At 41.6% G+C, this 25,933-nt stretch overlaps 1 protein-coding gene across 1 annotated transcript in view; it reads right to left on the bottom strand.

The window, feature by feature from the left end:
* The window catches only part of itga9 (integrin, alpha 9), a 49,922-nt gene that overhangs the window by 21,981 nt on the left and 2,008 nt on the right, over positions 1-25,933 (bottom strand). Inside the window, exons 3-15 of the mRNA XM_085297181.1 lie at positions 24,693-24,799; positions 22,413-22,536; positions 20,491-20,558; positions 17,464-17,593; positions 17,292-17,377; positions 17,146-17,208; positions 16,677-16,814; positions 16,219-16,324; positions 14,832-14,926; positions 14,370-14,460; positions 14,021-14,066; positions 13,732-13,886; positions 11,036-11,196 (exon numbers count right to left, since the gene is read on the bottom strand). Coding sequence (XP_085153307.1) covers positions 11,036-11,196; positions 13,732-13,886; positions 14,021-14,066; positions 14,370-14,460; positions 14,832-14,926; positions 16,219-16,324; positions 16,677-16,814; positions 17,146-17,208; positions 17,292-17,377; positions 17,464-17,593; positions 20,491-20,558; positions 22,413-22,536; positions 24,693-24,799 — 1,370 coding nt within the window. The remainder of the gene's footprint in view (positions 1-11,035; positions 11,197-13,731; positions 13,887-14,020; positions 14,067-14,369; positions 14,461-14,831; positions 14,927-16,218; positions 16,325-16,676; positions 16,815-17,145; positions 17,209-17,291; positions 17,378-17,463; positions 17,594-20,490; positions 20,559-22,412; positions 22,537-24,692; positions 24,800-25,933) is intronic.

Raw genomic sequence — 25,933 nt, 5'->3', positions numbered from 1 at the left:
TACCAGTCATTCAAAATGTATGCAGCAGGCCTTTGAAAACAGTTCCCATTCAAAATGAGCCATGTTTACGCCAACCAATGGAAAATATTTCACTCTGTCTGATGTTAGTTGTAGAGGCAGCGATTCTCAGATGCGAGTCCAGCTTCAGGCACCAACATGATTTATCGCACACTGCAAGTCCACAAGCTGTTTGACACCAAAAAGAAAGAAAATCCAAACTTGCGTCAGACTGATGACACAAGAGCAGCTCATCGTACTTATCTTCTAAGTAACTATGTAACGAGACAGAGATAGTCCTGCTTTTTAAGTCCATGATACAAACTAATGTGTGGATTGTGTAGTTCTGGTAATTAGGAGTAAATTGTGCTTTCAGTAAACAGGAGTGGCCTACTGTGAACCTCTGAGCAAATAAACTTCTACTGGTCACTGTGCCACTTGGACAACATGGAAAAATTATAACAGAAGTGAAATTTCCCATCAGAATCTGTGGTACTGTTAAGGTCCTAGACTCATGAAGTGTTCACTCTCACTCTCCACTTGTTTGATTTCATGTGTTCATGTTATGTTCAATGTCCAGTTTGTCAAACTCATTTCAAACGCCTGACAAATTTGCCCTGAGATTAGATCATCTTTCATTTCAACCCTGCTTTCACCCTCACAGTTTTAACAAACAGAACACTGAATCCTGAGCGCAAATTTTCTGTGAAAACATAAATGATCCAAATCCTATCCTTTAGCCAAGGCTGAGCGACCCTGTGGTGCATTGTAACGTCTCCCATGAGCAAACACGTATTTTCTCCAGGCTAAAACAGATAAATAGCATAACTGGCAGGAAACGTATACCATCTGTCCTGTCATGCGTGAAACCACATCACGAACAGCATCAAGACATACTTGTGCTGCTTTCATGACAGCGTGGAGACAGGAAACATTCATTTGCTTTGAAAATGCTGATCAGAATCCTTCTCTCACTAAGTAAAAAAAAAAAACTTCCCCTGAAACACTCACCTCTTTGCTCCAGACTTCCAGTAATTCAACTCCCTCCTAAATAAATAAAAAAACCCACGGGTAAGGAGCTGTAGATCTTGCCTTCAAGAATTCGAGAATTTATTACTTTTTAAAGCAATGTTCACCTAAATACAAATTACAGAAAACTTTTATGCTCTCGTATGCATCATGAAGAAGGCATTCAGCATTTGACCCTCAGACAGTTAAAGCCACAGCTGGGATTTATAAAGGAGGAGAGAAAGGTGCCTCGCTTCCCCTGTGGAAATTCGCAGATGGAATTGGTTTACTGCTCAAACATACCAAATTCATCAGCGTGTTATTTTTACTACATTCCATCAACAGCAACTTGATTTAATGCCAGCGCTAACTATAGCTGCATTAGAGTAATATCTGGATTTGAAATCTAGCCAGCCACCTATAAATACACAGATGTTTTCCCTCATATCTCGGTTCGTCCTTACTCGGCTCCCACACTGTGACACTCTTAACACATTTTTTTTTTGTTTCTGGTCTATTTTCAGCATCACTACTACATCTCATTTAAGCACTTCGCAACATTCTTGAAATGTTGGAAGCTGGAAGGCGATGCAGTGGAAAGTCAGCAGCTGACTGAGTAAATAAAAATGGAATAACGTGTACTGGTGTATAACTTCTTCATTTCTCTGCACAGAGCTCCTGTCACCATCATGTCCGATTATCTTTAATCCCTTGGCTGATGTCTATTGTAACCTGAGTGACATGTGCAGAGTCACCACAAGGACACGTCCTGAGAAGCAAAACAAACCTAGCTGAAAAAGGGAAAGAAAAATCCCAAGGAGATCCTTTTAAGGAAACACAAACGGTGTGTCCTTAGCTAGCTTTTAAGTCTGTACTGGAGAATATTAGTGATGCTAGTCACAATATGGAAAAAGAGAACAAGATAAATATGAGTTTATCTCTATCCAAATGAGATAATACAAAGAAATACTGTTTTAAAATGTGGCTACTTGCATTTATATATCTGATATATTATCTGGAGGCAGATAACAGAGCGATAATAGAGATATTGAGAGGCATGAGCGGATTTTGTGAGCTGGTGATGCTGGTACGGTGTTAAATAGCTGTAATTAACATTAACATGTTTTTTTTTTTTTGCTACAATTGATTAAATAATTTGAAAGCTGTACAATATATGCCAGAACTGTGCAGAAGGTTGTGTTGCACAACCAAGCCAGTCATTTCGATGCTTTGGAGTTTGATACTGAACTATAAAAGCAACTCAGTTTGCGTGCAACATCACCAAAGTAAGAAAATCCCATGTGACTTCTCCAGTCTCTTTAAAATTGAGACTGAAGAACTCACTTGGATGACTGACAAAACATTTCTCGCACTGAAAGCGCAACATCCACATGAACAGCATCAACTTTCTGGGATGACACTAAACGTACAACAGAGAGAAGCATGGACAAAAAGTCCAAGTATTACTGTTCACATAAAAGTTTGGATGCTTTATTGTTCAAACAAGGCTGCTGACAAACGGACAAACCTATCAGATACAGGTGATAGTCACAATGAGAACTACAAAATTTGCTGGCTCTTACACAATTCTTGAAAAACTATTGTTTATATTTCGATTGTTGCTGTTAGATGTTAGCCCCCTTCCCCTAAAAGAGTGCACGAAGTGTTTCTACTTTATAGACGTGTTTAGAGCTGGATAATATCCAGACTTTGGCACAACACTCACACAGATGTATATGCGATCAATCAGGGTTGCAAACATAAAGACTGCCATGACTGATCTCGGCGGGGTTAGTAATGTTAAAATTATATTGACCATTTGCTCAACCCTGCTTCGTCCTAAGATTTTACATGGATTGTCATACAATTTTTAAGAGCTGTGCACTGTTTTCATTTCTATTTGTAAAACAATTGCATATATGTTTAAGAAGCAGGCTGCATTTAATTGCGTTATGTGTTTTCTTTTTACTTGAAGTTATTGTAAAGAAAACCAGTTTTCTAGTAAAGAAAACTGGTTTTCTTTACAAAAGCGATATTAATTTTAGTAAATTATTTTTAAATGACCTAGTACAAATTATATAATTAAGAATGTGTTTTTGATGTTTAAACTTTATGAAAAACTTCTTGCAGGAGTCTACTCTGAGTCACAGGAGAGGTGGAAAATAAATTTAACCTGGGTGTCTACTGTCTTGTGCAGTCTGGGAGATGATTGAATGTTAGGGTGGGTACAGTTTCCTCTGCGGTGGGGTCGGGTGGGCTGCCCCGGGTCCTGTGGGGCTGGGCGGTCCTACTGCCGTAGGCCCCGGTCTGGATGGGCCTGGGCTCCCTTGCCTTGGTGGGTGCCGAAGGACGGGGGTGCCTACTGTGCACAGCTGGTTGCCGGCAGAGCCGGCGGGCACGCCACTGCTACCCCCTCTGGCTTCTGCTCCGTGGCTACTGGGTGACCCCTCATCTGGGGCTCTCCTCAGCTCTTCCCAGGAGGGTGGCATGGATGCCCCTCCTTGGGGTCTCGCACTCTGGGGCCTCTGGATGTCTGGAGCCTGGATCTCCTCCATGCCTGCTTCATGCCCTGGGGGACAGGGCTATGGCTGTCTACATCCTCTAGCAGACCGTTACATGGGGAAACCTTTTGAATACAAGCGGGCTGATCCACACAGCTGTGCACACGGGTGTTCACTGTTCATAGACATAAACTACACCTTTATTGGCTGCTATTTCCAAGCACATTGTGCGCTGTCGGTCCTGCTTGCTGCACAACAACATTCAATATTTAGTATTTACTGCTGTTTACACTTAGCTAGATTAACGTGATGGTGTTGTGTTTAGTATGTTGCTCTGTTTGTTTTTTGCTTGTTTTCTTTTTTTTTTTCTCTCAACAGGTGATCCAGGAGATTTTTTTTCTCTTCTTTCTCTTTTTAAGTGCCCTTTCTCACTGTCTCTCTTCCCTTATGTTTTTCTTTTCCTTCATCTTTCTTTCTCCCTTTCCTATCCCTCAGTCATGTCTGTCCCGTCATTCATGAAAAAAAATTAGGTAACGTACAGAGAGATTAACGTCCTCCAAGATCCTGATTAATCTCCTTTGCGGACAAACAGGAAACGTGTTATCTGTATTCCTACGCATTTAATTAAATAAAGAGCACAACTGCTAAAAGGCTGAGGATTCGTTTTGCTAATTTGGGCATCATGTTACGACAGCCTAAAAGACACCACACTGTAATAATGGGTATTTATTGAAAAGGGCTGTTTCAGTCCCAGGAGAAAACATTGCTCTGATGGATGAGATGCCAGCAGGGTGGAGCAACTTAAAATGTGCTGTTTTTAAAACAGCAGTGTGTTTGAGAGTGCGTTTGAGTCTATCCCATCCTGGTGATAGAGGACATCTCCAGATGTTTCCTGCAGCTGATTTCATCACTGTGTTCAAATCTGGGGCATTTTTACTTCACTGTTATTGTTGGAACCATTGTTTTCTGACAAAGCCGCGATAAGACCACAGCACACACACACAAGTTTATCAAATCCACCTGATGGACGTACATTACAGTCTGCGCTGCATATAAACAACCGTCTTGAGTATATATTTGTTCCATTTCCTTTGTGGCAGATCCTGTCTGTTTACACAGGAAGGGGAATTTAATGTTGTCGCCACCAGATGTAAACAGACACTATTAGCAAACGGCAGGGAGAAATAATAATGGCAAACCTGCTGGGTTATTAAAAAAACAACAACAAAAAAAACGTCATTAAGACGTATCACAGCATCACAGGCTGCTCTTACGAAATACATAATCTATGTTTCCTCTGCAGTGAAGTCGGAAACATGGCAGGAGAAACTCGTTCATTGTGGTCAGACTTGGCCACCCATTATGTAGCCTTGCTGTGGCATCATGTGGCAGTAACCCGGCCAAAAGACTGCAGAAGCATTTTGCCCGGCGTGCTTAGCTGCCAAAATCAACAAATCATCAAATCTGCCCAACCTCTGGTCGCCTTGATATGAGTAACAACGATAGATTTACTATGGCAACAACACAGAGTAAGTGTAACAAGCAGCCATCCCAAAAATAATACCTCGCTTGAAACTCGCATACACACATATGAAAGGAAATTAACAAGAACTCTGACTTGTTTTATGGTAACAAACGTCTGCCGGCTGTGCTCTCACAAAACAGCCCTGCAGAAGACCTGTAATGTTCATACTGGCACAGCCATGTAGGGAAATCCTGAGGAAAACATTTCCCTGAGCTAAAATTATCCTGAACAGCTCTTCTATAGCATTCAGTAAATGCTATTATCATTCAGCTGAAATCATTTATATGATGCTGCCTATGACAATTTCTACTTGATTTATTGTTACTGCACACAGCTTCAGTGGTTTTTGATTTTTTTTCCATTATATACTTAATAAATAGGTGCTTGACTTGCTGCCAAGTGTAGCGGAACAGCTGGATTTGATTACTTTCCTGATATATGCTTCCATTGTATCAGTTCTCTTGGCCTGAGGTAAATGAAACGAGGAGACCAGTGTCAAGGGAATTACACATTTCTGTTGAACTTTAAAGGGGAAAACAAAGCAGGCAGTGTGGCTGCAGCTCTGAGTTTCCATGTGCCAAACTTTGACTTTGTCCTTCTGGACACTCTTTGAGATGCAGCCACAGGAGCTCCTGGTTTGTCTTACTGTGTTTGTCTGTGAAGAGCAGACTTGGGTCAAACAGTAGGTTCAGATGACTTCACAATTGTTTTGACTTACATTGATTTTATTGCTATCGTTAAATAGAATTAAGTAAGATGTCATTCACCCAAAGGTGTAATATACAAGTACTGTTACTTTCCAGGTCTTCTAGGATGCAGACTCATGTCTAGTAAACCACACTTCAGTGTGTGTCTGGAACCAGATACAGTAAAGTAAACCGAGTAACTAAACACGCACATCAAGTAATACATCAAGTCAAAGTCTGCACTCAGCATCACTAATGAACCTCTAATACATTTCACTGCTTTTCATACAGTATCAATGATATTCTTGTTGGCTGCTGTTCACGTTCGATGTTGTCCTAAAGGCTGTTTGCTGAAATGACAGGCCTTTGGAATTTAGCCAAATGAGATATGAATGACGTATGATACAGCACTAACGAGCAGGTAAATGGACTTTTAATTCAATTCTGTGACTTCACTGACCACCATCAGTCCATCTACTTGCCCTTAAACAGTCACTGCGCACAACACGACCGTAGAGTCAGGATTATCATTCAGTCGACCGGAAAGGGCGTTGGAGCATTTAGCTTTGACAGAGAGATGGCCGTGCTTTAGATACCCCAATAATAGAAGCAGTCACAAGAATGTAGTTTGGCCGACGTTTAAATATTGTAGTGGTGCCGAGCAAATGTTACTGCAGGACATGAGATGTAGGACACGGTGTATATAGGCCAGAGGAGAGGAGGCCAGGCAGGATACTTTACAAGCTAAATTAAACAGACAACTGTTACAGGCAGGGCTTTAGTTGCCTATTTTAACTCCTCCTTGGAGCCTGTGATGCATCTCCAGTGCTACACAAAACCACTCATGACCACAAATGGAGCTGACTTTTGGCATGATTTCAAGGCTCACGTGTGCTCAACAGTAATGGGACTGCTGGAGTAAAAACATGCATGATGATGGATATACAGCCAACGATTTAAACAGTGAAGAACTGCACAAAATATAACAATGGAATAATTAAACTCATATATTAAAACAATCAATGAATCAAAGCCACTTGTGTATAGCCAAACACTATTTAACACAACCGATGGGCACTGATGGCTTCCATTCAACAAAGACATGTATTCACAGCATGCATGAGTTTAGTACTTTCTTAAATGATAATAGGAATTGATTAACCCATCATGTTTTACAAAGATATGCATGTCCTGACATTTTGTACAGATATTTGTGGTTTACAAATGTCATATCTTAATGATGTTGGTGATAAAATCATCCATCTATTCATCCACCCATTCTTTTCATCCTTATCAGGGTCGCAGGGTGGCTGGAAACCCGACAATCGTTTTGGTTTTCTAGCTGACCATTTTGAGAAGAATATTTTTTCTTTTCTGTTTGTTTGTTGAACCACTTAACGCTGATTTGTGAATCATTCAAGCATAAAAGAAGCACCCAAATCAAGGGATGAATACATAACAGACAATTTAGCAAACAAACAATTTTAAATTGTATCTTTAGGGACTTTGTTACTAGCAGCCTGTTGAAAAAACACAACTTGCTTCCATCTCCTTAGTTGATTCTATGAAAGATAACAGGAATAAAATCGCATAATTCCACCAACAATGTGATTCCCAAAGAGCTATTAGCCAAAAACTTAGCATATCTTGGCATGGTGTAAAAAACAAAAACAAAAGACTAACTACAGCACATGAATAGTATCCAAAAGTCATGTTGTTTAAAAACATTAACAGAGAACCCGACACAGGATGTCATCTGATCCTTCAGTTGATCGATCTACTGTTCACTGAAGGTTTATCAGAAATGGTCTTAGTCGAAAATTGACTGTCAACAAGCCATTCTTCAGTAAGGGAAGCAGAGAAAAATGGCTATGTCAATTCCAAACTACAAAAGAGCTGGACTGGAAATCAGTGGCAACACATCACACTGCCAAAAGCAGTAAAGGGTATACCTCGATAGAACAACACACAGTGGTGGACTGTCAGTCATTGATTGGCCTCCCCAGTGACTGGACCTCAACATTATTGAAGCAATGTGGGAGAACAGAACAAAAGCAACACCCAACATCCAAAGAGCTTTGAATGGCTTCTTGAAGACTACTTTTTAAATCTTTTTTAGTTTTTAGTCTTCATAAGTTCAGGCTGAGTTAAAGAATAAATGTGGTCATACCAAGCATTGACTTTCAACCTCATTAGAATTGTGCAAACTCTGTTTTTACACTGTTTAGTCCTGTTTTTCCTGTACTGCTAGTGGATGCTACAAGCTAGCACTGCTACCCTAGCAATTCAAAACTGGTTCCTTTGGGTTGAAAAAGAAGCAAGACACCAAAATGAGAAACCCATGGTTTGAAGGGAGCAGATGTGTTTGTCTTGCTTTTTAATGTATCTGAATGAAGAAACATACCTGTTTCCCAAGCATTTGCACTTATTCTTGTTACAAAGGTTAAATGTGTGGGTGTCCATTTGTGAATAACACTCCAAACAAGCTATTCAAGCTATTTTACTACTTGGACTCTGTCTGTCACAATAGGCTGAGACTTTGTGCAGCAAATGTAATGTACCAAGTGAACATAATTGAACATCAAACTGAAGAATTTCTACTAAAAGTTGGTGATTTGCTTGTTAAATGAATCATTTCCATCTCATGCACAGAACCTCTGGTCATGTGAACTTTCAATCACTCATCATGGCTGATTTCCCTCCCTAAATGTGAGGTACAACTCCAGCAAAAGTCAGGATGGAGTTTATTTAGCTAAAAATAACCAAACAAAGGCCATCTGGGGGGCTGGTATGTTGTTACTGATGCCAATGAAAACATGTTTAAAATGATCAAATTGAAAGTAAGAGGAATTATGCTTGAACAAGTTAGACACTGAACTATTTGCTTCTGTACTCTGCACCCTCTGAAGAACTCTTGTTATGCTCCTGTGTTCTCAGCATGTCATGATTTATTGAACACACTATGTCCAGCTTTTTTTAAACTTTACTTGACTTCAGATGGTCAAAGCTGAACGTGTGTGCTTCATGCACATTATGTGGAACTAAGACAACTTTAACAGTGTATTATTCAGTTTCTGAGCTCATTTAAAGGAATTTGATGTATAAAGTCAATAAATGGCTTCAGCACATGGTCAGCAGCTCTAAACGTGAGTGTATCTCGGAATAACTCGGGGCCTGCTTCCATCGGCTCTCATGCATCAGGGCTTGAGCAGCCAACCCCAACCTGAAGGTTTTCCATCAGGAGCACCAGCGTGCAGTTCCAGTTGACACAACAGCAGCCCAGCACCCTGCTGTGACGCTAGTCTCACTCTTGTGTTTTTACTGTACGTTTAAGCTGAAAGAAGGGTGGGGGCGCGCAAACCCTCCACCACCGAGGATACAGTTGAGGAACCAGCTGGTTTCCATTAGCATACCTCTTCTAGGGAATGGGAGGATTGGCTCATGTGGGCAGACACATGAGTAAGATAAACGATGCGATTGGTCAAGCACACTAGACCCTCTGTGAGAGCGGAGCCAGATCACCTCTGATTATGGTGATTCTTTAGCTCTTCTCCCAAACATATAATGTATGATGACAAAAACTCATGACAGATAGTTACCACGCTAAGTTCTAATCCGTGGGCCCCTTTACTTTTTATACATATTTAAGGTCATTTAGCCTGTAAACAGTCTAGCTAGGTTGCAATTTGTGCACCACACCTTCACAGTCCTGTGTGGCTTTTCACCTTTGGATAACTTCGGGGGTTTCTCTTGTGTGTTTTGCAACCAGGCAGGTGGAATCTGAGGCCATATTCATAAAATCTATAAATAAATAAACAAACCAAAGAGTGGAAGTCCTTTTACACCTCAGTCAAGCCAATCCAAATGCACCATATGTTACCCCAAAATACACTTTCCATCTACAAAGTTAAATATTTGCCAAACATTAAGATATTAAAGCATGAAAATGATTTGTCCTCTGGGCAGGAGTTAGAAGAGCAGAACAATACCACTCTTTGTGCAATGCTAGAACCAGAAGACATTTAAACAGGTGGAAACAGGTGGAAGCAGCTAGTCTGGTCCCCGGAAAGACTGCTAATGCTGTGATCAGACCAACATCAAAGTGCAGTTTTTATACAGCGCCTTTAATTCGCTGAGAGCTGCAAAATAGACGCCGTCCTTGAAGCAACATCTGGCCTGATGGATGGCACTTACACTACAAGTGTGTTTGTGTAACAGCTGAGAGATGGCAGAGATAAGTGACAGCCTTAGGTTAGAACTGAGTGATGATGCAGTCGCCCACCCACAAGAAGGTAAATGTCAGACTCAGTCTGGGCAGAAACACTATTTTATGACTCCTGTTAATGTTATGTGTGCTGAACCTTGGTTGAGGACAAGTGAAATTTTAGTTTGAAATGTTAAGATTCTCCTGTTTGCTAAACTATACAGGCTTTCTGAAGAGCTTGGATAAACACTGGGCTCACTTCACTGAGTAAACCCTGATAACTGTGATAAGGCTTTCTTTGGAAAAAAGACGAAAGTCTTGCTGCTACAACTCTTCGGTGTGCTGTACGCTCATTACAGTCTGACTAGTTAAAAGAATGAGAGGAAAGCGTGGTAATGACAACCTCCCTCAGTTGGCAGCTCGGCCTCCCACAGAGAAAACGCCTGGAGAGCACCATTAAGAGCGCCAGTGAAATTTACAGGCCTGCAGTGGGCCTCCGTATTAGTGGAGGTGAAACATGGATGGTGCCCTCAGGATGAGGACCCTCTTTGTGGATGTGAGACTAAATCACATGGGAACACAATAACGGGACTATGCGATGACAAAGGAGACTCTGTTTCCTGTTTCTGTCAGTTTCTGTAGACACACACTTGAGCCGCATGGTTTCAGGAACCATCAAGCGACTGACTGTTACCTTTAACCTAACCCAGCAGGGTGACACAAATAGCTTCCCCGCAGATGCCCGTTGATCCGTGGCCTTAAGCTACAGCAGTAAATTCTCTCACTAAGAAGAGGCATGTGATGACCCTCACTTTATTACTTTATCTTGACACTTTATTATTTCTTTTTCTCTTTTTTTTGTTCGGTCTGTGCAAACATTTTAGCTGGAAATGTGTGGACATTGATGGCCTAACCGAAAACTACATAAATAAATAAAGACAGAGGAAAAATAGGCCACAAAAGCAAATCACTCATATCACAAATCAACACTACATGGTGGGAGTGTTCAGGGTCATGGGAACGTAACAGAGATCAGCCGAGGACACAAAGAGCAAGTGGACTGCCCAATCCAAACACAACCAGCAGCAGGACCACACATACAACCCAAACTTACCTTAACGTAGGCGGTGTAGCGCTGGCACTCCTCTCGGTTGATGTCCAGGCTGAGCTGGTGGCTCATTTGGCTGATCTGAGATCCACTCTGAGCAAAGTAGACCCTGGAAGGCTGGCCTTTCAGGCGCTTTTCCACATCAGCCGTCAAGTTATACAGGAACTCTGAGAGGAGGCAGAAAACACTGTAAACATAGCATCAGCTGACGATAAATAGAAAAACCAGAAGTATGCAGGGTTTGGTTTTCTGGTAACTGCCATTAAGACATGAGAAAGAAAGAAAAATGTTTATTGCAGTGAAATTAAGACAAGTAAGAGGGAAGATGGGAACATTTTTTGGTTAAATTATATGATGGTGCTTTAGCTTAACAACAGCACTTTGTTCAATGTTGTTTCAGTAGATTTAATGTGATTTGGAAAAATGGCTTGCTCCTGTGATAGAGCCTGACTAAGCACCGCCACTGAAGAAATCAGGAATCTCATCAGTCACGATTTAGATTTTGAACGTTCAATTTTTCATCCACAAGCCGGAAGATATTAATTGGAAGGTCTTTTATTAGTGTCGACTCATGTTAACAGGCTTTTGTGATGATATTTCAAGAGTTTACAGTCAACTGACATAAGAATTAATGAAAAAATGTTGAATTTTCCAGCTGGTGGGACGGTACTAATCTTATTATGAAAGAAAACCTAGTAATAGTTTTCCTGCTGATTCCACACCTGGCTTTGAGACACAGAACAACGTCAAATCTGTTTTGAAATCGTAACCTGACATCACCAGTGTTTCTGTTTCTTTGCCCTTTTAAATCCCTTCCTCTCAATGAATCAACTTCATTCTCTAGTAGTTTCGTGAAGACGGTGTCATACTGGTAAAAGAGTGGGCGGGGTGGCAAGCACACCCAAGTCGGACCAAAGCCTACTGTTTCCATCGTCCAGCAGAGGGGACGCCATGACCTCACTCCAGAGGAGGCGAATGAAAGTTTCGTTATAGGAGTCACCAAACACACGGTGCTGCACTTTCCATGGTGTTTCGCCAGACGAATAAACAGAGAGGCTTTATTCCTGCGAGCCAGGACATATTCATTATGTAACGGCAGGCTTCCTGTTCCCCGGGGGGGGGGGCTGTAAATGACTACACCCAAACACTGGAACAGGACTGCACCTCAGCCGTCAACAGTCACCCCACCCAACAGCCAGTTAGCAAATGTTGAAGGGTAAGTCATAAGCCATAGTGACACTCAGCCTCGGCCAATGGATGTGATGCTCTAACTCAAAAAGATAAGACATTACATGATGGTATGTAATGTGTGGTATAAAGTGGTAAACACTTCCTGTCTTAGGAGTAGGTGTGGTTTGGAAATTTGTGTGATGTTATCCCCTCTCTGCAGAGATCAACTGACAAAGTTGTAATGTGGTTGTGCGTCATGTGATGCTACTGGCCAACACGTTCTCATCTAACATGTGGGATGAATAGCATGTGACAAATCGTAGGTATGTTGCGTGTTCGGAGGCATGAGAGCTGGATGGAGTGAATCTATACATGTAAATATCTTTTACGCTCTGATCATGAATTGCTTTGGAAAACTTTACGTGATAGGGTTAAGGTTATGGTTAGGTCTGGAATGGAGGGCTGGAGCTTCTGCTTGAAGCGTGTGTTACTGTCGTGAACGGCATTCAGTTGGATTCAATTGATAACCCAGAACGTCTGCCAGCCGGGAATGAGGCTGGCAGAGGTAACCAGGAACATACTTGTACCATACCATACAAAGTCTGTGCTTCTAAGTAAATACTTGCCTCCAACAAAGTTAATGTTCTCCAGATTTGCTCTCCTGGAAAATTTGAAAGCTTGTTTTTGCTGCTGAACGTTTTTCTTTGCCATTCATAAGTCTAAATGTCAGGTTATTATCCCAAAACTTTGAGTTTGTATATCAAAATCTCTAGTTAGGTATCTGAAAGTTTTGAGTTACAATCATAACATTTCAAATTATTATGTTAACATTTCAATTTATCTCAAGATTTCAGGTTAGGTATCTAAAAGTTTTGACTTACTGACTTAAACTCCTGAGCAAATCAACATTTTGAGATACAAAACTTTAAAATTTGAGATAATAACTCAAAGTTTGGAGACGATAACTCGAAATTTCAACTTACTGACTGAAATTATGAGATACCTAACTCAAAATGTTGAGATAATAACACAAAATTGTGATCTCTGGATGGAAATAAAAAAGCCTAAACAGGTGAAGCTGGGGCAAAATCGATGTGACCAAAATACAGAACGATCTCTTGCTGTGTGGTGATCAGCATCGTCATTTTAATCAGCGTTCCATATTTGCATTGACGAATGTGAATTTCACTTTCGCAGTGATAAGAACATATCTGCAGGGATGTGAAACGGTCGTCACTAAGCAACAACAAAATACTGATATTACTTTGGCACATAACTCCCTTAAAACCACAATTTTATATTTTTATGACATTTGGCTTTGCAGACTTTTTTGTTTTTTACACTGACTACAGTAGTGCTCACATTCTTTAGGCTAAGCTAAGCACCTCTCATTCTTTGTGTACAGACGTGAGGAGACTATTAACCTTCACATGGATGTCTTTGATGGATCTCTTTCCTTATCTACCTTACTGTCCAGGTTAAATCATCTATGGAAAGGAGCGGCAGCTGTGCATGCTTCATCACATCATTACCTATTTGTCCAGGTAGCTGTCTTCCTCTGAAACGCATGCAGACTGTGACGTTGAAGCAGTTCAAGTTCTGCTGGCCCTCGTGGCACTGTGGCACAGTTATGTTGATAGAGACAGGCAAGAAGATGGAGACATCCACTGTAATCACAGGCCGCGACCTACGACCACAGATTCCAGCACAGGAACACAGTGTGGGATAGACTGACCATTAAAATGACTCTGAAGTAGGATAAAGTGGCACTCTGCTTCTCACAAATATTGCCATGTCAGAGAGAATTATCCCATTACTCACCTCAGGAGCACCACGCTATCCGCCATGAAAGCTCCGATAGTAACATCTGCAAGGCAATAAAACATAAAGAAGATATGGCATTAATGCAACATATGCTGACAGCGCTTTTGACACCTGCAAATCCACAACAATGCACAGAGCTCTTTAATTGTCACGCTGTCTCAGTCTGCATGTCAGCTGTGGAATGCAGTAAACAAGATGCCTCAGTCACAAGTCTGAAACTGTTACTGCGTGACAATAACAGGATAAAGCCATGATAAATATTTAAAAATGTCATCCTTTTTCACTTTATGTTTCTCATTTTGCTTTGATGTTCTCGTGTTGCTGAAAAGCTCTGTTATGACCATACCTGCGTATCCATTACCGTCCATGTCCACATTGCCAGAGATGGACTGGCCAAACATCTGCAGACCAGGGTTTACGCTGCGCCCAGACAGTTTCTGTAACACATGATACCAGCCTTTAAATAACACACGTGAGCCAACAAGGAAAAAATGAGCACTTCTGTTTTTTGTTTTTGTTTTTGTTATACTTAAATGAACCTTTCCTAACAGGTCTATAGCTGTGATTCATGAGGGTTGGGTAAATACGCCACCGTCAAGCCCATGAGGAAACGACTGTGTCTTATTTCTGGGTCTAAAAGTATTGTGAAACCTACACATATTGCACACATGCACACATTCAGTATGTGTTTTCATTACCATGCATTGATCAGGCTGTAAAGAAGCTAATTAATCTGGAGATGAGGAGAAAGCAGGTCACACAACGATGCTGCTTCACATCAGAGCAAATTATATTTGCGAGTCCTTACCATTGAGTATTTTTTGGTTATTCCTGTGGCGTCCCCATGGTAGATATAAACCGCTCCTCCATACTCATCCTCTTTGGGCGCTCCTATGGCTACATCTGAGGAGACAAAGAATGCACAAGAAGTGTTTCTGTGAAAATAAATGACTGAAGACATAAATAACTGAATGAGTGCACAAAAGCTTTCATTAATCATCTGTTTACTTTCTGCTAGCCAGTGCCTGGGAAACAAGCTTTAACTGTAAGACTCATGATAGACAATTAAGTGTTGTTAGTGGCCATAAAACTTGTGCGACCTCTGAGAAAGTGGAAACAAGGCTATAAAGTGCTGGCAAGCACTGAAACACCCTCCCATTAGCCCTTTTCAGCAGAAAATCAGATATAAACTTGCTTTTACAAACCAAAACACCTCTACGCCATGTGGTGCAGCACAGCGATGTAGAAATGGTAAAAGAATTTTTAAGGAAGCATTACAGAGATTGAATTCAAGTCTTGAAGTCGTCAGTGTGAGTCTACAGTAGTTCTTGCTAATTAAATGGCAGCAGTTAGGTTGTAAATAATCGCCCGCCAGGCAGCGAGTGTGTCTGTGGCGAGTGAGTGACGAGTTACAAGATGAGTTATGCTTCCCAGCTGCCATCTTTCTCGGCAGACTCACACATGCTGTGCCAGGCTGCAAGCCTCTGGGCATATCTCACACGGAGATGAAACCAGGCAGGCAGAAGCTTCCAGCTTGGAGTTGGAGATAGAAGCCAAGTGGAGCCCTTCAGAGCGGAGCCAAGCGAGGGAAGAGCAGACAGAATAAATGTATGTCTGCGTGCGTGTGGGTGATTCGGTTTGGGACTCCGTACCCAAAAGGGTAAGAGAGGGCAGTACTCTCTACTTGCCACAGCATATTAATAAAAAAAATGTGTGTGGAAATGAGGGGTTTTGTCACACTTACTGGGCGACCATCGCTCGCTTGTGAGCTGAAGGGAAGAGTATAAACAGTGTGACTTCATTATCCTTTACATGACAGGAGAAAAGGCTTTGTTTCATGACATCAGGGCAATGTCAGTGTAACTGCACCGCTGCCACTATGTGTTTGTCATTCTTCAAACTGCAGATTAATGGTCCACTGGAGAATTTTGTAAGGCCACAGCTTTGCTCTGATCTGTCAGCAGTGACAGATGAGAGGTCAGATATGTCTTCTTTGGTTGAGCCTCTGAGCTATTGTTTAAGCATTAAAAAGACTATGAAAGATTTTTATAAAAACAAAACAAAACAAACCCCAGATGTGAAGTTTCTCTTTCGTTTACAGCTTCACATGCCGTTGAGGCTCACCTAAAAGCTTCATATAATTAAATCTTTCATTTGCAAAGCAGAAAGCTTTAAAAACATTGCTTTGCACCGACCTTGATAGCCGTCGTCATCTATGTCTCCGATTGCGGCAATGCATTCTCCGAAGTGTGCATTGAAAGCGCTATCGCCAGTCAACACGCCATCCTCTTCCATGACCCCCTAAAAACAAAATCAGGCAAGAGAATAATTTATATCCAGATCCAGCAGAGGAAAAAAAGAAAGCTGCAGTTACACAATTGCAGCTTTTATTTGATTCAATTAATTGGCCACCACTGCAGATAGCAGCCTTTCACCCAAATGACTTAACCAAGAAGTCGCTCTTGTTGCAATAACGCTTACACATACAGTGTACAAACAGGAGCGGTTAAATAACACCACTGCTGAATCTCACCCCACTCCACTCCACTGTTTATTATATGATAACCACAGTCAGGAAATAATAATGGAAATATAATAAAACAAGTCTGCAAGCTATGCTCTCATGTTCCTGCTGACTCCAGTTTCCACTCACATTCCCTCTGCTGAGGTACACAGACACCTGGCCCTCATCCCTGAGCTGGCTGTGCATTGGTGCCCCCACCAGCAGGTCCGACAGGCCGTCCTGGTTCAGATCAACTGCACACAATGAGGAGCCAAAGTAAGAGCCCATCTGGAACCAAGGTGAGCCACAAAGCAATGGGTCAGATCACAGAAACACGAACGGTTCATTCATTTCACACACAGCTCACATCTAAACAGGATTATTTCTGCTTTTATGGACCAATATTAAAGGAATAACAACACAGCTTCAAGCTGCCTCGAATTTCTTTTAGTTACTCTGAATGAAAAACATTAGCCCCCCCCCCCGGCTGTAGTTTGTGGCAAGCGTGCTCCTTTCTTTTTCAAACAGTGTATTTCTGGCAACAAAACAGTTAGAGCAGTGTGTCTGGAAGAGTCAATGATTCCTCAGGCACACTGGGACCACACATTCATGCTCATACCATTTTCCCTGAGGCTTGAAAACTCTTCACCAAAGATGCACCATCAATTTTAAAAATATAAACCTGAAAAAACAAAAAAACAGAATCACTTCAGCAACCGACACAAAAGGACTTCGAATGGCTGAAAATGAAGATGAAAGCACTACTTTTCCGCTGCTGCTGTGCTGAGGAGCCCCTGCAGCGATGTCTATTACATTAGGAGAGGAGAAGTGTCCAGCAGTCACAGCATAGCCTGGAGACAGAGACAATAATTTGTTGCAGCCGCTTCTGTCCTGATGTATGTCATTTAACATTATATTCTCATTAACCTGCTCTCACCAAGGTAGCTGTATCTGTGGGAGTCAATGTTGTCTTTGTTCAGGCTATAGAAGGAGTCAGAAGTCAGGTTGTACACCTTGACCGTCCCAGTCCAGTAGTATGACCCCGGTGCCCCCATTACCACCAGCTCCTGAAAATGAGACAGTCGCATTCATGCAGATAAAAGTGGCAGGGATTCACCCCCTGTGTGCACTGCAATAGCCTGCTGCAGAGAGGGGGAGGAAAAAAAAGGAAAACGCTGTCGGGTGAACATCTGGTTAACCAACAGCCACAGAATGGTTTTCACTATCTGTCCTTAAACACACATGCAGCAGTATCAGCTTTCCTTGCTGCGATGGAGACTTTCCTCCCTTGAAGGAAATCTAAAAGCTATGAAATGAAGTTGCTCAAAGATTTTTCTTGTAACGGTTCACGGATATTTAAGCTGACAACGGAACAGCAATAAAGATGCTCTGTTTGGACTACGCCTGAGTCGGTTGTAAAGGAGGATGTGAAGTTAGCACCGAGCGCGCTCCTTTTGTGCAAACAACATTAAAAACACAGTCAGGACCTTACTCAGCGGTATGCACTCTGTGCTGCGGTGTCAAACATCTGGGCACCACAAGGCGTACCGACCAAGGTTCAAACAAGGATAAAGGTTTAACGGTTGGACACCGTTTCTTTAAATTCTTCACATTCTTTGTAGGGGGTTCAAACACTTTAACAGATCCACACTCAGGTCGGTCATTCGTGAAAAAAAAAGGGTTTGATGATGAAGTCTCTTTGGTTTGGAAACACTAGGTTCATTGTGGAAACCAACATGGTGTCACTTAGAGCTCTCCTATGAGCAGCAGATAGCTGCTTTTTATCCAAATTATTTAACGTGGTATCATTCAGCATGGTATTATTACCCAGCTCTCCCGTGAGGTGCAGATAGCTGCCTTTTATCCAAATTATTTAACCAAGGAGTCACTCTTGTTGCAATAACTCTTAAATACAAAGTGCGCAAACAGAAGCAGTTAATCGCATCCTCCTCTCCATGCCCATGAGTTGGACAAAAGCATGTCACATACACTAAAATCTTTAGTTCCACTGAAGGCTCGCCACCTGTAGGGGTCTTTGAAGTTTATCTATGGCGATTTTACATTGGGGTTTACTTGAACAACGGAAAGATCCCCGAAACCATCTGTGAATCTGAGGCTCTACAATGTGGCTCTGGAACACACATCTAAGAATCTGAAGCATGTGATGTTTTTGAGAACTGACAATACGGATATTGCTTGTTATTGTGTATTTGCGTGTGTGTGTGTGTGTGTGTGTGTGTGTGTGTGTGTGTGTGCAAATGAATTCAATTTAAAATCGATAATCAGGTACATTCTAGGCCTTCTTCTGTGTCTTTCTAAAGTTTTAAATTGCCAAAACTCACATATTTATCATGTAGTAATATAAACATTTCACTTTTCATAGTTATCCAAAATATTACAGGACCCCTAATGTGCAGTATAAATGAAAGAACAAACTTAAAAAAAAAAAACAAAGCCATGTGTTCTGCATGTGGTTTGACTGTGTTTGAGTCATTCGTGTGTATATATAAAAGCTAGTGCGCAAATTTAGAGTTCATGTTTATTTATTCATTTAAGCCTGTTAGATGGCAGCAAATAGTGGAAAATGTCCATCACATTTTTTCCATAATCCAAAGGTCTCTAGGTAATTTATTTTGCCTTTCCTAACAGGAGTAAATGGGAAAATCCTCACACTGGCAAACCTGAAAACGACTGGAGTTTAATAATAGTAACAGGCTACGCAGATGCTAAAATAATATTTTGCATAGCTAAAATAAAGGAGAAGTGCAAAAATGATATGAAATGAATTTCTTGCCAGTGAAAATGTTTGTTAGCCTAGGGCCACAGCTGTGCTCTGAGGACACATTTTAAGTCATTTATGGTCTACTGTACATTATTGTATGTTCCAAATTAAGCTTAACTGTAATCTGAGACATGAAAAGAACCTTTGAGGAACACATGGCTCACAGGAAAGACTTATCCTGCACATGCATTGAAAACGAGAGTCCTAAACTGGTTACAAAATACATTTTTCAATTTTTAATGAATCCCTCAAATGCATCTTTTCCCCTGTCACACTACAGTTCTGCTAAGATGCATGTAAGAGTTAATCTATTTGCACTTCCTCTCACCAACTCCACTCAGGCACTTCACTGACTCAGTTCAATGGGGCAGCTGTGTGAAAGTGCAGCATCCACCAGTTGGAAGACCGGTGGATTGATTCCCCAGCTATACCAGTCTGCATCTTGAAGTATCCTTGGGCAAAATACTTAACCCCAAGTTGTTTCTGATGAATTGGAGCGTGTGTGCAAATGTGACAAAGGTATAGAAAAGAACGCTTGTATGAATGTGAGTGTGACTGGGTGAAAGAGGTAATAAATTTGTAGGAAACTAAGCACTTTGAGAGCTCAGGTAGAATAGAAAAGATATGTTTGGGAGAACAATAGGTATTTGTAAGATACACAAAGGTAATACACGATCATGAATGGTATCGTGTCGATACAAAGCAAGGCAAGACAAGAGCATCAAAGCCACGGAGAAAAGGAAACTCATATTTTCTTTAACGTTTTATCTCGTGGAACCACACCAGAGGTCAGGTGAGGCCGCCACATCCTTCCCTACCTATCTGCTATCTCTGAAAACATTAGCTTACAATTGTCAGCAGAGCACTGGTGGTTTTGATACAAATATATTTATCTGAGTGTAGAATTTGGACCACACCAAAGTCTTCTATAAAGGAGGATGTGATGCTACTGCTGAGAAGGCTATACGCGATCATGGATGACATCCCGTGTCAATACAAAACAAGGCATCAAAGTGACAAAGAGGCGAGCGAAGGGAAAAAGATCATTCAAATAGCCTTTTAAACATGTGGTGATGCGATGAAATATAGAAATTTACCAAACAATGAGAAGAAACACTATCTCTGTGTCAACCTGACAGAAACCGGGGGACTTCACAAAGATGAACAAGCACTGTTACTGACCTCCGTAAAAACTCCCGCTATCCCAGCTTGGCACGAGCCATGCTCTTCCCCATACTTCTGCTTATAGTCTGTAAGAGAAAACAAACCACAAATTATTTCACTGTGTGCCTGAGCCAGCGTTTACTGGAGTTTTTCTTGCATTCCATATGGAGCTAGTCAAAGTCCCGGTCCCATCCAAGAAGAGTCTGGGGGCAGAAAGCAGACTGAAAGAAGGGGTGCAACACCACATTCAATGAAACGACCTCTCACATGCGCTCTCAGGTTACGAAAATATTGAGCTTGGATCGGCACAAAATGCACTGTAAATATGGTCCCATGCAAAGTGTGTCTGGCCTCTCTCCCTGCAACTGCTGGCAACATGAGTCACCAAAGGAAGTGATTTCCTGACCTGGGAGCATGATTAAGGTGTAAACCAGGCTTTCATAAGTAGCTCTGAGTCACATAACAAAACATGTGAAGAACACATTTACAAGAGTGGCCATTAAATGCTTTACAGCACATTATTTTTCAAATGGAACTTCATTTTTAGTGTTGTAGCGGGCGCCCGCACTAAAACAACCTGCAGGACAAATGGATTTGATTTACTGCAATCATAACAAAATTGAATTTCTCTAACTTGAGCAAATCTTTGCTTAAAAGCACCTGATTTCGGCGAAGTTAAGCCAAAATCTGCATCGTAAGACCACTTCAATAAATTTGCCAGCACTATACCTTTGTGAAAATAATTTTCTTTGGCTAAGTGGTGCAAAACGGAAGACAAACTCTGCACTTCCACAGGTCAAATGCTCGTATATTTGGCTTCGCAAACTGGGTGTCCTTTCGTAGCCGCAGCTGGCTCTTGCCAAAGTTGAACTTGAGGGAGAGAAATCACACTTTAGGGCTCGCCCACTACCGTTCCCCGGTGCCAGGACACCAATCAGAAATCAGAGGCAGACGTGGGGCTTTTACAGTGACGTTCCTGGCTACAGAAATAATGTGCCGTGAAAATATGTAAAAGGGAAAGGATGAACAAAACAAACCGGTTATTCCAAACCTGGGAGCCTGGGCCTCTTACAGAGTCCCACAGTCTGTGTGATTATCTAAAGGGATGTTAAATTATTAAAGGGATCTGAAATAAAAACTAGAGAGTATCTCACTAGCTGTGGCACCACTGAGTTCTGCCGTCTCAGTGTCCCCTGGCACTCTATGGGTCAGACCTCACCAGTTTTTTATATAGACCTTGATTTTCATTTTAACTATAAGTGTATAAGCGTACCTTTACATGATTGACAGCTCAGAATATTCCATATTTAACTTATAGTAAGCCTCTGTGCAGCCTCTCTTTGAAACAAGCTCCCTTCTCTTTCCCTGTGAGCCACCTTTCCTTTGATTGGCTTCCCCTCACAAGCCCCTGATATAGGATTCCTCCCTCCTCTTTTTGTCATCATAAAGAGCCAAGAGTAAAAGTAAAGAGCAGTCTAAAACCATACTTGGACTTCATTATTAAACCTACATTTTATAAACTCAACCAAGAAGGTCATGTGCCTCCGCCATTGGTTGGTTAGTCATTTTTTCAGCAGGGTTATGAAAAGCTACCAATCTGATTTTCATGAAACTTGGAATGAAGCATTAGCTGAGGAGAAATGGGTTGATTGCTGGTGCAGATCCAGACTGTGTTGCAAAAATATCAAGACACTTATGCAGTTTTGGCAGCAGATTGGCAAAGGTCTGGCTTTCAGGGTTGTTTTTCTGGTACTTTCCAGACACAAAAAAATGATGGAACAAGCTAAGGTCATAACCAAAGTCTACGCTTTGATTTCAGATGGATTTAGTTGATTAAGCTTCTGGAATTCAGTGACAAGCTCTCTCGCCCCAATTCAGAATGATTTAAAATAAAGAAAAGCCCCAACAACATGAGTGCTGTGATTTTGCTTGTACTATACCTTCATAACAGGGGATAAGTGGTTTTGTCCCACGCTGGAGCGTTGGGGGAATGATGGAGCAGTATCCATGCGGAAGGATATGCTCTGACTCGTAGAAGACGTTTTTCCAGCGGTGAGCACAAGCCTGTGAGAGAAAAGCATTAGTGAACAACACATACGCATTTCCGTAAACACAAACAGCTCAAACTCCAGGCAGGCGTTGATCAGCAGTGACGACTGAAGCCCCCTTTTTCTCGCTGGCCTGGAGTCAGCGCGTCTCTGTGGCTGTCAAATGATCGTCAATGAGAGGGGGAATTAAAGCCCATCCATAACCCTGACCATAACAGCCATGGTCTGTGGTGTGAATATCTCGAGATCTGTCTTTCCCATGCAGCATTTGAACGCTCAAGCGAGAAAATGTTCACATCAATGACTGTTCGTTTTAAAAGTTTTAATTTCAGGACGGCTCCTCCGGGTTTTTGCGAGTGAGAGAGACAGGGAGGCCAAAAGTTCAGAAAAGCACACACAGCGAAAAAATAAAGTGGATCAAAAGACAAAGAAGCAAACTTCTCCTGCATTAAACTGCTGTGGAAAAGTGGAGTGCATGAACGGTACAGGGGGTAATTCTCCAAACAATACTTTCCACTGTGTTTTTCAAAAATATAACAGCCAAGTGTTTGGTAAGCAAAAGGAATACAGAGCAGATTTTACAAATTTTGCACAAAAGAGGCCACATAAATGTGTAAATGTGGTAATAATTTAGGACCCTGGGGGGAATGGTGGTGGAGCCCCTGTGGCTCTGGGGACAGCTTTGGATGCCTCTGTGCACACAGAGTCCACTTCATTTCCCTCCCCAAAAGAACCCACCCTCCCTAACTCCAAAAACACACACACATAGCCAGTCTCAGTGAAAACAAGAGCTTGGCAGATTGTGGGCATACAAAACGCATCAGATGACTGTCTGGAAGCAAGATGCTACGTTGAAAAACCCTTGTGTTTCGAAGGAAAACTTGGCCAACAGAAGTAACAATATCAGTATAAACTCTCCCTCTTGAGTAGAAGCAGATTTTTTTTTCTTTTTTAAGATCCATCAGCTGATATAAACATAGCAAAAAGGCAGCTGACACGCTCCGCAGCAACTGAGAATTTCATGGTTGGAGTATGGAATCTGTGCTGTTGTCATGTTCCTGTTCAGTTTTAAAAGACCTCGCTGGTCACAAACAAAAAGGCCTCCACTGAAAGCGCAGATGAAATCACCACTGTACACATCTGCCAAACAGCCGTTTCCCTTCATGAGTTCATTCAGATGAGATTTTTAAAAAGAAGAAAAAAAGGAAAAAAAAGAGGCCCATCAACACGTGGCTCTGGAAAGCCACCACCTTTATTTTATCATAAGCCTCGACCTAATGGCCAGAGAGTGTGCAGCTACTCGGTGTGTTGTTATACAACGCTAAGCTCAAATTCCCAACGCTGACAGCTCCAAGAAGTCTTCACATTTTCACTGATGGGTAAAGCCAAAGGTATTGGTTTGAAAATTGTGCCAGTACATTCCAGTGAGGTATTAAAGAAATGGACCGGAGAGGTTTGGATGGATGAAAAGTTATCGGGATGTCTTTGAGCAACAGGTATTCAAACATGAGAGAGCTGCCCACCCACCTGACGCCTTCAAACTCTCCTGCATTGCCACTAGTTTCCGCGCTGCCCACCGCAGGAGGCGGGGGGTTAATATTTAATGAAAAGCCGCTCTTGGATGGGACCGCCGCAGAGGGGCTGAAGCCTAAACAAACTTTGCCAGCTGCCCTATGATCTTTGTGCAAACACTTAGCAAAGCGCCCCTGGGATTAGCACCATTTGAATCCTCTAAACCAGGTTCTCCTTTCTTTTGTTTTAACTAACAGTCTGCTTTTTTTATTTAAAAAAAAAAAACCTGTTCCAGTGACTCTTCCAGCTCCACACACGAGGTGAATGTTTCACAGAATTATGTAACCACACAGTCGATTCCAGCTGATGTTACTCCACTTTTGAATAGAAAATCATTCCGATTCATTATTTAAATTCTTCGTTTTGTTTTTTTTTAATTTATGGCACTAAAAGTTAGTAAGAATGTAACAAGCACACAGAAAGAAGAAGTTGTCTTCTCTTAAGAAAGACCGCAGTGGTGAGAGCTGCTGTGGTGTAACAGTGTGGTTAATGGTGACACATTTGTTACAATGATGCTGGCATAATCGGGGCTGTTTTTAAAACATGGCTTGAATTAAGCAATTTGCAGAAACGACTGTTGTGTTCTGTCCCTCTGCTCACCAGGATTTTGCCGTTGGCGCTGTCCTGGCGGGCCAGGCTGACCCCCATCCACTCATCATCTCTGTCTCCTTGGCAAGTCTTCCCACACGACTCTCTCTGCCTGTTTCCTGAAAGACAATGGGAGGAGTTTGCAGACATTGAGTCACAGGAGGGAGGACCTTTTGGAGTGGGCGACTTGTCAAGTGTCAGCTTTTAGAGATCCGGTATTTACTCTTCACTTTCTGCAGATTCTGCAAGTGATTATCACACAGCTGACCGTTTCAAAAACTGGAGATGGAAAAAAAGTCTAAGTCTAGCATATTTAACGATGATTCCTCTACAGATAGTCAATGGCATTGAGTGTACCATTTTCATTATTTTCTTAATCGACCGGTAATGTTACAATACTCAAGGTCATTATGATGTGGAAACACAGACGGTAAACAAATCCTCAAATTTGCAGTGCTTGAACAATCAAATGATTAATTTGTCAACTGTTGCAGTTCAAATTCCTTTGAAGTGACTATCTGATCCATTGACTGCCGCAGCTCCAGATCTCTGAACGAGCTTTCTAACCAAGAAACAGTCATGTGCAAAGGTTTCAGGCACTATTTTGATTCTTATCCTTGGCTATCACTGGTGAGGTGTCAGATTGGTCCCAAATTCATTCTACAGCATGGCAACCGCAGACGTGCACTCAGAGTCACAAAGATCTGTCTTCACCAGCAACATCTACCAGCACATGGTATGGCCTCCACACGCCTCTGATCTCAACATCCCAAGTCAGCTTGGGATTACATGGATTTAGGCTGTCATGACGAGAAAGCCTAAATCCACAGAAGAGCTTTGGCGAGTCCTCTAAGATGTTCGGAACGACCCTCACTACTCAAAAACGCAAAAGTCTCAAGTCGTCCTTCTTCTTTTTTTCTTTTTTTTTACATTTTTATGAGGAAAATGAGAAATAGGTTCAACATTTATTGACACATTGAAACAAGTTATTAAAAGATACACTTTAAAATGGATTCTTTGATAAGCTGCATGCGATGTACAGACACAGCACTGATTCATCTCCTGAGTTACGTGCCTTTTGCTTGAGTGATTCATAGCTCAGTGTAAAGTGGTTCAACAAGTAAAAAAAACAAAAACACAGTCAGGTGCAAGAACTGAATGAAAATGAGTTAAAAAGCAAGTTAAAAAAGTAAAATAACTTGAGAAAGCCTTTTACCTCAAGTTTATTGAGGAGAGCTGGTGTTTTGCTTTAA

The sequence above is a fragment of the Mchenga conophoros genome, linkage group LG13 (genome assembly GCF_057382185.1).
Source record: "Mchenga conophoros isolate Kocher_MC1m ecotype Shallow Benthic linkage group LG13, M_conophoros_male_GT1.1, whole genome shotgun sequence".
Taxonomy (NCBI): domain Eukaryota; kingdom Metazoa; phylum Chordata; class Actinopteri; order Cichliformes; family Cichlidae; genus Mchenga; species Mchenga conophoros.
Note: the sequence above shows the minus strand (reverse complement) of the source record. Positions and strands in the feature narration are given on the sequence as shown.